General features: G+C 40.9%; 2 protein-coding genes across 2 annotated transcripts in view; one reads left to right on the forward strand and one right to left on the reverse strand.

The window, feature by feature from the left end:
- Positions 1 to 1178: 1178 nt before the first annotated feature.
- On the reverse strand, positions 1179 to 4950 carry LOC108372406 (uncharacterized protein K02A2.6-like). Its single transcript, XM_017628076.1, has 3 exons — positions 2754 to 4950; positions 1370 to 2711; positions 1179 to 1323 (listed from the first exon to the last, which is right to left on the reverse strand). The coding sequence occupies exons 1-3, from the start codon at positions 4948 to 4950 to the stop codon at positions 1179 to 1181; spliced, it is 3684 nt and encodes a 1227-aa protein (XP_017483565.1).
- Positions 4951 to 9942: 4992 nt separating this feature from the next.
- Positions 9943 to 12057, forward strand: part of LOC108372407 (uncharacterized) — a 3471-nt gene continuing 1356 nt past the window's right edge. The window contains exon 1 of the mRNA XM_017628078.1: positions 9943 to 12054. Within this exon, the coding sequence (XP_017483567.1) occupies positions 10047 to 12054 (2008 nt within the window). The 5' untranslated portion in view covers positions 9943 to 10046. The remainder of the gene's footprint in view (positions 12055 to 12057) is intronic.

The raw sequence follows: 12057 nt of genomic DNA on the forward strand, positions 1-12057 counted from the left end.
ATCTTCAGTAGTTACTAAAATATCGCAGTTTTCGTATTTCTTAAAATTACCGTTATATGGGAGGTAGGCGTGGTTATTATCCGATTTCGCCCATTTTCAATACCATCCGTCCCACGCCCAAAAGAAGTTCACGTACCAAGTTTCGTTAAGATATCTCAATTTTTACTTGAGTTATCGTGTGCACGGACGGACGGACGGACGGACGGACAGACAGTCACCGCTTAATCGATTTCTCTTTTCATTCTGATCATTTATGTATACATTTGTCTATATCTATCTCGATTCGTTTTGCCTGTTACAAAGAACCGTTATGTGAACAAAGTTATAATACCCTTGTGCACAAGTGCGCTCGGGTATAAAAAAGTTGCTCAAAAATGACACAGCCTAACACACACATCATGTTTATCCGTACAAATCGCGTGCTGTGGTGTTGATGGAAATTCAACATTTGAAAGCACATTTATATGTGAGGCTGTAGCTGAGGGCGCAAAGATGCTTGCCACAATTTGTTGATATCCAGATATTGATATTGATATTGAACATATATATCTTTTTTGGTTTTATATTGATTATTCACTTCACGGATGCTTTTTCAGAACGAACGTGGTCATTTTAATACGCGCGTAATCGAATTGAATATTTGCCAATATACAGTACTTACGTTGACGTTTATAGTAAGATCAACCACGTTTCTCATTGATTTTAATATTTTTTCCTCCTCAGTGTACATATGTAAGAATGTATATCGATAAAAGGCGAACAATATCGTGCTCCATTCAAATTTCATTTTATTGGAATCTTGAGGAGCTTTTGATTGTCTAAACATTTTAAATGTTTCTTTAAAAATGTTGTAACTTCAAGTATTTATTAATCTAATTTGTTAACAATATTCAGTAATTTTAAGTAAGAACACGTGATAGCGGAAATCGTAATATAAGCGAAGTGGTCTGTAGTTTGCAAACGTCAACTTGCGAAGGATCTTAAGAAACAGTGTTGCATTAGATGCGTTATTCAGTTCTTAGGAACAGTGTTGCATTCAGATGCATCAGTCCCTCCGCACCTAGTCAAGAACCCTCCCTTTAGTCCTCATAGGCGAGCCTTCAACTGGTTACGGTGGCGACGGAGTAAGCCTTGGCCCGTACTCACGCGATACATCATACTGCCAACTTTGCTTTGAATTACACCAGGAATCCACGTTCCTGGCGTAAACGTTTGTCGAACCCTTGAGTGGGAGTGGGTACAAGCATATTAAGCCGTGTTTTTGGCTGGCGGCCATGTAGCAATTCCGCCGGCGACTTATTGCTACTGCCAATGGGACAAGTTCTGTAAGTGATAAGAATGGTTAGTAGAGAATCTAAATGATTTTTACCGTCCGCGACTGCTTTTATTAAAGGCTTGCTTAAAGGTGCGCACAAAGCGTTCAGCTTCGCCGTTCGATGCCGGATGAAAAGGCGCAGTGGTGAGATGCGTAATCCCATTGCTGTTACAAAAAACCTGGAACTCGGCCGCTGAGAATTGCCGTCCGTTATCCGTGACTATGGTATCAGGCAGACCTTCGACAGAAAATATTACTTTTAAGGCATCGATCGTTGCTTTAGCCGTTATACTGGCCATCTTTGTTACAAATGGATATTTCGAAAATGCGTCGATGCATATAAGCCAAGTAGCGTTATGAAACGGCCCTGCAAAGTCCAAGTGTATGCGCTGCCATGGACGTTCAGCTACAGGCCAATTTGTATATGCTCGAGCTGGTGAAGATGTACTTTGCTGTTGGCATATTTCGCATTGTGAAACTTTCTTTTCTATGTGTGTATCCATAGAGGGCCACCAGCAGTGTTGACGCGCCATTTGCTTCATACGCGTCATACCCCAGTGTCCTTCATGCAGCAATTCAAGGACGGTTGCTTGTGCCGTCAACGGTAGGACCACACGCGTGTACTCTGTTCTCAATATAATGACCCCCATTTCCAAACTAAGCGCGTGCCGGTGAACAAAATACGGCTGTAGCTCGCGGTGTTGCGATGGAAGCTTCTCAGGCCACCCCTTTTCGATGAATCGCCACACTTGTTTAAGAGTGCGATCCTTTGCAGTTAGGTTTGCCAGATGTTGCACATTAAGTGGTGAAGCAGTTAGGTCAGATTCGACCTGCATGCATGCTTCACTTTGGTCGAACTCGGCATCCGGCCCTACTGGAAGCCGAGATAGAGCGTCTGCGTTACAATGCTTATCCGTTGGCCTATATCGTATAGTATACCGATAGGACATGAGCAGTAATGCCCAGCGCTGAAGGCGTTGTATCATCACAGACGGTAGTTGCTTATCAGGGCTGAATATCGACACCAGCGGTTTGTGGTCTGTGAGCAATGTAAACTGGCGACCAAACAGAAATTGGTGAAACTTCTTGACACCAAATACAATAGAAAGCGCTTCCTTTTCTATCTGACTGTAACGTATTTGGTGGTGGTCAAGCGTCTTAGATGCGAACGCGATGGGCTTTTCGGACCCATCCGGCATTCTGTGCGATATAACAGCTCCTATTCCATGCGAAGATGCGTCTGTTGCCAAAATAAGGGGTAACTGGTCATCGAAATGAATTAGCAAAGGTGCTGTACTCAATTGGTGCTTAAGAGCTAGAAACGCTTTTTCTTGCTTCTCTCCCCACCGAAATTTTTCGCCTTGCCTACGTAGCTGGTTAAGCGGAGCAGCCTTATCTGCAAAATTCGATATAAATTTATTGTAATAATTAATTTTACCCAGGAATGCTTGAAGTTCCTTCAAATTTTTAGGCCGCGGCATTTCACTTATAGCTGAAACCTTAGCTGGAGATGGCGTGCAACCCGCTGCATCCAACACAAATCCGACATATTCAACTCGACGCTGCATAAAAGTGCACTTGGATTTGCGGCATTTTAACCCAGATGCTTGCAGTCGCTCGAATACTGATTGCAAATTTTCCAATAACTCTTGTATTGACTTACCAGCTACTAATATATCGTCAAGATAATTAATACACATCGGAATACCTTCAATGACTTGTTCCAATAGCTTCTGAAAAAGGGCCGGAGCGCTGGCCACTCCCATCGGCAGGCGTTGATACTGGAACAAGCCCAATGGGGTATTAACAACCATTAGCTGCTTCGCTTCTTCGGTCAGACCCACTTGCAAGTATGCGTCTGAAAGGTCAATTTTGGCGAAGATTGTGCCTCCTCTTAGCTTGCGGCACAGTTCTTCAATGCGGGGTATTGGGTAGTGATCTACCTCGAGCTGTGCGTTCACAGCTTTAAAGTCACCGCATATCCGCAAACGCCCGTCTTTTTTTTGAACCACTACGATGGGTGCTGCCCATTTGCTGAACGTAATTGGTTTCCATATCCCGCAGTCCGTTAGACGCTGTGCCTCTAATTTGAAGTCCTTCAATTGCGCGAAAGGTATAGGGCGAGATTTGAAATACTTAGGTGTCGCATCATGTTTTAACCGTAACTCAGCTTTTGAAATTGTGCAATAACCCAACGTGCCTTCAAACACATCTGCAAATTTTTTCAAAAGCCCTTCGATATTTTCGTTAGGATCCGTCGTAACGGCGTTTACGTGATGTGCTTGGCAGGCGCATAATCCCAATTCTTCTAGCAAATCCGTTCCAAGGATTTCACTATTTTGCTGAACATTAGCTACAACAAGTTTCACTAGCCGTTTAATTTGCCCATGATGAATAGTGACATCAATAGTTCCCAAAATGCTTACAGCACTTCCCCCATACGCGATTAGCTTACCAGTTGGATAGGGCGTAAGACTTGGCTTTCCAATTTCATTATATACATCTAAGCCAATCACGGAGCAAGTGGCGCCGGTATCCATCTGAAACTTGACTGGTACTTCATTCACCCCTATTTCAATCAGATATTTGTTTCCTACTTTGTTTGGCACGGTGCTCGTAATTGAAGCAACAAAGTTGATCGTTGACACACTTCGCTGAGCGTTATTGTTGTTAGTCTGCGGTTGCTTCTCCTTTTTATTATTTTTATTGTCGGTAATTGCACTTTGTGCTTTACAAACTGGTGCGATATGGCCGAAACGATTGCACTTTCGGCATTGTGCATTACGAAATTTGCATTGGCTTCTGGAGTGGTGCTTCCCGCACCCAGAGCAGGATTGAAAACAGTTACTCTTGCTTGCGCTTGGCTTAAGCTTTTTTTCAGCTTGGTGCTGTTTCAGCTGAAATACTTCGCTGCGTTCTGCTGTGCTAGATGACATCCGCTTTTTCATGGCCTGTGTTGTTTCATAGCTTTCGGCTATAGCTATAACATCTGCGAGTGCCGGATTAGGCTTTTGTAGTGCTGCAGTGCGTACCGGTTCATGTGGCGAATTCAAAACTAAAATGTCTCGAAGCAGGTCATCTATAAATGACGTTTTGCAAGTATTGTTACTACACACGAACCTGCAATTCCGCGCTATGCCCCGCAGTTCAGCAACCCATTCTGAATACTTTTGTTCTGGTTTCATTTTCGATGACAGAAATTCGTATCTTGAGGCCAGTATGTGAACATTTTCCTTGTAGTGCGTTGACAACTTTTCTTTAATGCTTTCGTATGTCTGCGTTTGTATGTCTTCTGTGCCGAAAAGTTTGGATAGCAGCTCAAAACAGTCGGCTCCTACCCACGAGAGGAAAAATGCTCGTTTCTGTTCCTGCTTCGTGACTGAATACGCTTCGAAATGCTGGGTTAATTGTGCGATGTACGAGTCAAAACTTTGCTTTGTATGCACATACGGTGGAAAGGCTGGCACGGATATATTTGTTGAGGTTATGGTCGGCTCACGAGGATTTTCTTGCATTTTAGCAAGATTTGTTTTTTGCTCTTCCAATTGTGCAATCATCCATGCTCTATTTGTACTCAATACGTCCACTAAAAAGTCCTGCTGTTGCTTTAGCAGTCTCCCGATAGTTTCTTCCATGGTAATGCAGCTTTTTACCTTTTTGCCTTTTTACGCTTCAATCGAACGCCTCGGGTAGTTTATTACGATTCCGTGAACTCACTGACTTTACCTCGTCGCCAGTTATTTGTTGTAACTTCAAGTATTTATTAATCTAATTTGTTAACAATATTCAGTAATTTTAAGTAAGAACACGTGATAGCGGAAATCGTAATATAAGCGAAGTGGTCTATAGTTTGCAAACGTCAACTTGCGAAGGATCTTAAGAAACAGTGTTGCATTAGATGCGTTATTCAGTTCTTAGGAACAGTGTTGCATTCAGATGCATAAAAAAAAAAGAAAAAATGGCCAGGTTTGTATTTACACGCTATGATTGTACAAAAAAAAATTACCGCCAGTTTTTATAAATGGCAATTATTAAACAAAAAAAACACAAAAGACCGGCGGCTAATATATTTTTTGAATCAACGGGAATTTTTAGCTGCACATTGTTGGTTGGTTGTTGTAAATTCTATGGGCTAGAGAACTGGATACGGAAAATGGTTCTAAAAATTCAGAGTAAAAAGTTCGGAATTTAGACGAAATGTTTTTGAATTTTTCTCAGTGTTGTTATGGCATGAGTCCCTGATTTTTATGGGTTTGGTTAAAGCGCAAACATCATTCTTATACAAAAAAAAGTAGAAAAAAAATGTTTACTTAAAAACATTGTGAATATTAAAACAAATACCAAGCGCTCTTTTGAGTCACAGTATTAGCTTATAATATCCCAGTTGAAGTTTTTTTTAATGATGAAGTTTCTTTGTTGCCTTTAGTTTCATCATTTTCGCTTTTAGTTTAAGAAAACCGAGAATATGCCATTAATATGATCCCAAATACCATATTATTAGTTAAATAAAAAGTTCCTTAATAAAAAATTTAAATGTTTATTGAAATAACTTAAAAAATAAAGCTAAACTAAAGTTTTTATTAAAATAACTAAAAAAAAGCTATTGGTAGATATTTTCCGGATTTGGTAGTTGCTTCCAAGTGTTTGGTAAATATTTTTCTTCGTCAGTGGCAACCCTGATCTGGGCCTTTTTCGATGTTAATGGTAATAAGCTTCACTTTTCTCTTGGTAAATATGCTTCGGTCTTGCAGGCTGAGGTATATGCAATCCTCACAGCCATGGACTACGTGGTGGAAAATAGGTGGAGGAGGGCAAGGAGTTTACGTGTCTGCAGGGACAGCCAAGCTGCACTTAAGGTATTGGCCAGCCCTCTAACTAAATACTTTCAGACTGTTTCGGAAATGCAAGTCTCTATTAAATTATGTTGATAAACATAAGGAGCTTGCTTTACTCTGGGTGCCAGGTCACTCGGGAGTACCTGGTAATGAGACATCTGACCATTTGGCCACAGTTGGCTTAGACCAGGCCGGTGGTCGAAAAGTAGGCACAATAGTGCCATTTTTGGCACTTTCATTCTAAGTGGCACCTTTGGCACAATTCATCCTGTTTAGTCACAAAATTTTAAGATATAGACATTTTGCATAAAATGCCAATATATAACAAAAAATTACATTCCACTTTATAGATTAAAAAATTACAAAAAGTGAAAAACTAAAAGCACTAAAAAATTAAAATAAGGGCCGTTAGAAATATTTACAAACCGCTGAATTCTATTGTGAATACGCAGTACGAAAAGAAAGTTTTCGCAACAACAAGCATTTAATTCACTATACCCGTCAGTGTGGACTTTAACCCGAACTAAACCTCCTCCCGTCCAAGTACCGAACCCCCCGGTACCACCGTCAAGTATTTGCTCGGGAGGCGGTTGAGCACTAGGCACACACGTTCGTTCCAGTCCGTTGTACTCAGTCCTGGGCTGCACGTAGTAGGCTTTGCCACGTCTTGTTTACAGATAAAGACCTTATTTTAAAATTTGTTTAACTATATTCGCATATATGTATGTACATTAGGGCGGTCCAAAAATGCATGTGAAAAAAAAGTCGGAATTTGTATGCTCTCACCCCCAGGATTGTTCTATACCGAAAAAATATACCCTTATTTTTTATTTTGAGATCAAAAAATATTTAGAGGTCGCTCAAAGCGCCCAAAGTTTTCCATATATTTTATATGGGGAAAAAACAACTTTTCGTAGAAATGCACATTAGGTCAAATTATTACTTTTTCTGTGCGAAATTAATAGCAGCTAAAATATTGCATTATTTTAATGTAAAAAGATGGCAAACGTTAAAACAAGTGTAAAGGCAGTAAATAAAATGTTAAACAGACTTGGCTTTCGTAAAACAGACTTTACTGCTTTTTTGTATGTTCAAATGGTGACTATATATGTTTAGGTAGTACTCAAAAACATTGTCCAATTAGCTTGGTTTTGACACAAGTTATTTTCTTACCATACTCAACCCCCTCCCCTTTAAAATGAGCTACATAATAAAATAAGTATGGTCACATGTACATGTATGTTGCTTCTAGCGATTAGTTATGGCATAATCGAAATTCCTAAATTAAAAAAAGAAAAATATTTACTACATGTCACGCAGATATGTCTTGAGGAGAGATTCCTAAAGCAGTTAGTCTTCATAAAACACTTCATTTTCACTTGAGGTTTCAGTATTTCCAAATTCTCCACCGATATTATTTATATTCAGAATACAAATGCTGCTTTGCGAGACATTTACCAAAAATCGCTGGAAACTTCCTGAAAAGAATAGGAATGTTTATGAAACTAATTTGTTAAAATAATGTTCAAAGCTCTTTTCACTTTGAGTAAAAAAAATCGAAATTTCAGTCCGTGAGTTCTCTCAAGGATTTGCCTTTTTGTGAAGGCGCTAGTGTGTTTGTAAAATAGCCTCGGCTACGCTACAGCAGATGAAAAGTAATGCAAATTGAGGCTGTAATTTTTTTTGCTATCACATACTTCCATTTTCACTATTTATACCATCAAAATGGATTATATATCACCAAAAAATGTTGGAGATATTTTTGGAGATAGCTAAAAATTCGGAAAAAGGTTGGCTATCCTATTTTAGCACTTTAGCGATAGCGAAAGTTAGAATCCGGCTGATGGTCGACACAGTTGGCTATTTGATTTAGAAAAGAACCTTATCAGCAAGAAACGCTACGTTTTCAGATCTAAATATTTTAGCATCCTTTCCAAATTGTTTCCCATAATTTTCATATTTATTTGATAAATAATTGCAAAAAATATGCGTTTTTTCTTCTAAGAGTTTCATGGAACTTTCGCAAATATCAGCAGCACTAAATTAATTTTCAACATGGTTGACAACCTGAAAAATGCTTTTCTTTTTTCGAACATCCAATCAGCCAAACTTCAAACACCTTGCCTTTTGTGATAGCATGATAGCCCAGAAAAAAACGTTTTTCTTGAAAACGGCAAGTTAAGTAAAATAAATTGAACTCATTACATCTTAATTTATCCATTTCCGATTCTACTTTGTTTGCCGAAAGTTAACAAAATTGTAAAAGCTTACATAAAATCATAAATGGAAATAAATCAGAAAATTTTTGATGTTATGCAAATAAGTCAGTGTTTTTGCAAACAAATGATAAAAAGTCACTTTTTTAAATTGGGACATAGGTTCTCACTTAGATATAAGGTTTGTATAGTAACTTCTCCAGTAAAACATTGCAGCCAGAGCGTAAAAGCAAAATAGAGCGTAAAATTGACAAGAAGAGAAAACTAGCAGAAAAAGTTACTGAACGCAAAACTAGTAAAAACTTGCAAGTGAATAGTTGTTGCACCCTTTTGATATTCTGCTGTAAACATTTTACTATTTATAAATCAGTTTTAAAATCTTTGCTTTTCACACAAGCACTTACACAGTCTAGTACATCATTAACATTTTGATTTCCACTCATTTTACTTTTGTTTGTGTTGGGAACTCCTGCCTTTGACATAATTTCAATTTCATGCATTTCAATTTCATGTACTTCATTTTTGTATTTTATTTTTAATGTATTCCATTTCGATGTTCTCATTTATTTTCAAATACCTTTCATACATACATATGTTACTCTCATTATTTAGAGATACATATGTACACATATGTGTTACTAGTGCCCTATGTATCCCATGTATTTAATTTGCCGCTAACTCTTTGCATGCACGTATGTACATATGTACATGTCCGCGGAATAGGTACGGTCGATGCAGTATTGCCTTTTTCGTTTTGTTTTTCTGTTCGTATGCATATGTACATGCATGTAGGCAAAGCATTGGAGTTGTTTGTCGCGGAGTTGTGCCTTGTAAATATGTATGTACAAATTAATGTTAGGTTTTTTGTGTACATACATACCGCAATGTGTCGTTCACTCGATTACCGCTGCCATAATTTGGTTGATCTGCTGGCGCAAGTCAACCTCAAAGTCAGTCGTCAACCAAAGGGATCGAGTGAAGGACACACTGCGGTAAGTAACTCCTAAAGTATTTTCAATTATATCTTTGTAACAAGTCTTTACATCGAACAGAAATAAACCAAGTAGTACGTCATTGGACTATTATTGTGTATGCGCCTTTTGTGACAACGTTACTTGCGTTAAATTCGCAAGCGGGTTGACGACAATTTCTTTATTTCGCAGTGAAATACATAATTTATTTCACTGACTGATTGCCGTTTATGGAAAGTTCTCGACGTTCCTCAGTCATCGCCTATACACATACGTACATTTTTGCACTTGCCGCCGCAAACGAACAAGAACTGTAACTATTCTTATTGGAATTATTTGTATGTGGGACTGAAAAGTCGAATTTCGCATTTGCCAGCCAGGCGAATAATTTAGCCGTATTTTATACACTGAATTAAGGAGTTTATTTGCAACTCGCATACATTTCATATTTTTATTTGCCGTTCATAAAGAACCTGCCGCTTTGTTTAATCTTGCAATTAGCCGCATTGCATGCGTAAGTCTTCGTGCCGACGTCCATGATATGACTATGCGTTCATCAGTTTCTAAAGCCACTACATCTGCCTCAGTGGCCGACCCGTCGAAGTTAGTATCGGATTCCGGCACTGCTGCCGACATCATTGATTTGCCAAACACTCCCGAAGCCGAGGGAGTTAGTACTCGTGCCTCATCTGCCGCCCGCCAGGAAGCGATGTTTAAGGCTATGCAGAAACGCATCGCCACGCTTGAACGCAGTCTGAAGGTTGCCCAACAGAAAATAAGAGAACACGAGTTAGCAAACGAAGCCCAACGCGCAGATGCGCAAAGCATATCCAGTGCACCCAGCGACAGTTCCGCCAACGAATCTGCCTTGCCGTCATCGAGCCTGCCAATGACACAGTTCCAGCTTCTTCATCCGCAATCGCCGATCGTAACGAGTGCTGCTACCAATGTAGATGCTGTGCAGCCGCTGTTGCCACCTCATAACGCTACACGTTGCCCGATGTATACCGCCACTCGTGTCTCGCCGCCCATTTACACATCTTCAACAAATGGTTCAGCTGTAACAACAGCAAATGGTATGTACCCCAGCTCGACTTTACCTCCGCACGACGCGTTTCTTAACAGTCTTTCGTCAACGGTGCCAATTCCTGCTAACGTAGGCTCCGTATCTGCGCAGTTTTCAACTCAGCCAAGAAAATTGCAAGATTTGCCGGAGTTTAGTGGGAAGCCGGAGGACTGGCCGATATTTTTTACTGCTTACACCGAGTCAACCGCTGTCTATGGGTACAGCTGTTTTGAAAACAACTTACGCCTGCAGAAGAGCTTAAGGGGTGAGGCCCGAGAGGCTATTAAATCGCTGCTTATCCACCCGAACAATGTGGGCAATATCATCGAGCAACTTAGGTTCCGATACGGTCGCCCGGAACAATTAATTCGAAGCCAGCTAGCCCATGTTCGAGAAATTGCTCCGATATCGGAAAGCTCAGTGGTAAAGTTGATACCATTTGCGACGAAGATTGCCAACATTTGTGCATTTTTACGTTCTGCGTGTGGCGGAGAGCAGCATTTAGCGAATCCAACGCTTCTTGATGAGCTCGTTGGAAAGTTACCCATGAGCAAGCGTATCGAATGGGCAGTTTTTGCATCGTCTTTGCAGCCTTATGCAACGGTTCAGCATTTCAGCGATTGGCTTACTAAACTTGCCAATGTCATCTGCACGGTTTACGACGGGGAAACAGCGAGAGACTCGAAGCGCCGGGTTGTGCTGCACGCTGCCGAATCACAACGCCATCCAACTTGCCCTATTTGTCAGGGCCAACATAAGCCAGCCGACTGTAGCCAGTTCAGCCAACTTACAGTGCCGAAGAGGTGGGAAGAAGTGAAGCGACGCCATCTCTGTTTCTCATGTCTCAACGCTGGACATGGGTCGCGCAATTGCCAAAGGCGCAAACCATGTGCCACCGACGGGTGCAAACGGTTTCATCATAAATTGTTGCACGAAATTGAAAAAACTATCGACGGGTCATCAAACCAGTCATTGCCGCCTCGAGATCGCAACAGACGTGTTTCCATTGCCGATCCACGTAAAACGATTAGCACGCAGACGCAGCCAGCGTCGCGTATTCAGTCGCAAGGCGATACGGGTGTAGCAGTCCTTAGTTGCAGTGCAAACGTTGCCGATAGCAAGTTGTTATTTCGGATTCTGCCGGTCGTGCTGTATGGGAACCAGAAGCGCGTTGAGACGTACGCCCTTTTTGATGAAGGTTCGTCAATAACAATGCTTGACAACGCACTAATTGAAGAGCTCGGGTTACGTGGCCGGACTGAACGCTTAAACCTACAGTGGTTCGGAGGACGTGCCACCCAAGAGCCAGCCGTGGTGGTAGACTTACTAGTGAGTGGTGCCAATATGCAAAAGAGACATAAACTACGAAGGGTTTATGGTGTTTCAAACCTGCAGCTACCTTCTCAGAGCCTGAGTAAAGCCGATTTGCGTTGCCATGAAAAACATTTAAATAAGCTGGCAGTTCAGCCATACGCGCAAGTCAAGCCAAAGCTGTTAATCGGACTCGACCACTGCCACCTTGGTTTGCCGTCAACCACAATGCAGCTAAACAAGTGTGGGCCGTTTGCCGCGAATACTGAGTTGGGATGGGTTGTGTTTGGACCAACAACCAACTCTTATCCGACATTGCCATCATGTTTATTCGTTAACTGCC

This window comes from Rhagoletis zephyria, unplaced genomic scaffold (genome assembly GCF_001687245.7).
Source record: "Rhagoletis zephyria isolate East Lansing unplaced genomic scaffold, Rhagoletis_zephyria_1.1 Rzeph_scaffold_05725, whole genome shotgun sequence".
NCBI classification, from domain to species: domain Eukaryota; kingdom Metazoa; phylum Arthropoda; class Insecta; order Diptera; family Tephritidae; genus Rhagoletis; species Rhagoletis zephyria.

Excerpts from the sequence above, each read along its gene's own strand:
- LOC108372406 (XM_017628076.1), bottom strand. The coding sequence starts at position 4,950 with ATGGAAGAAACTATCGGGAGACTGCTAAAGCAACAGCAGGACTTTTTA. Across the intron at positions 2,712-2,753 it reads GGAACTTCAAGCATTCCTGG|ATAAGGCTGCTCCGCTTAAC; the intron begins GTAAAATTAATT and ends CGAATTTTGCAG. Across the intron at positions 1,324-1,369 it reads AATAAAAGCAGTCGCGGACG|AACTTGTCCCATTGGCAGTA; the intron begins GTAAAAATCATT and ends TATCACTTACAG.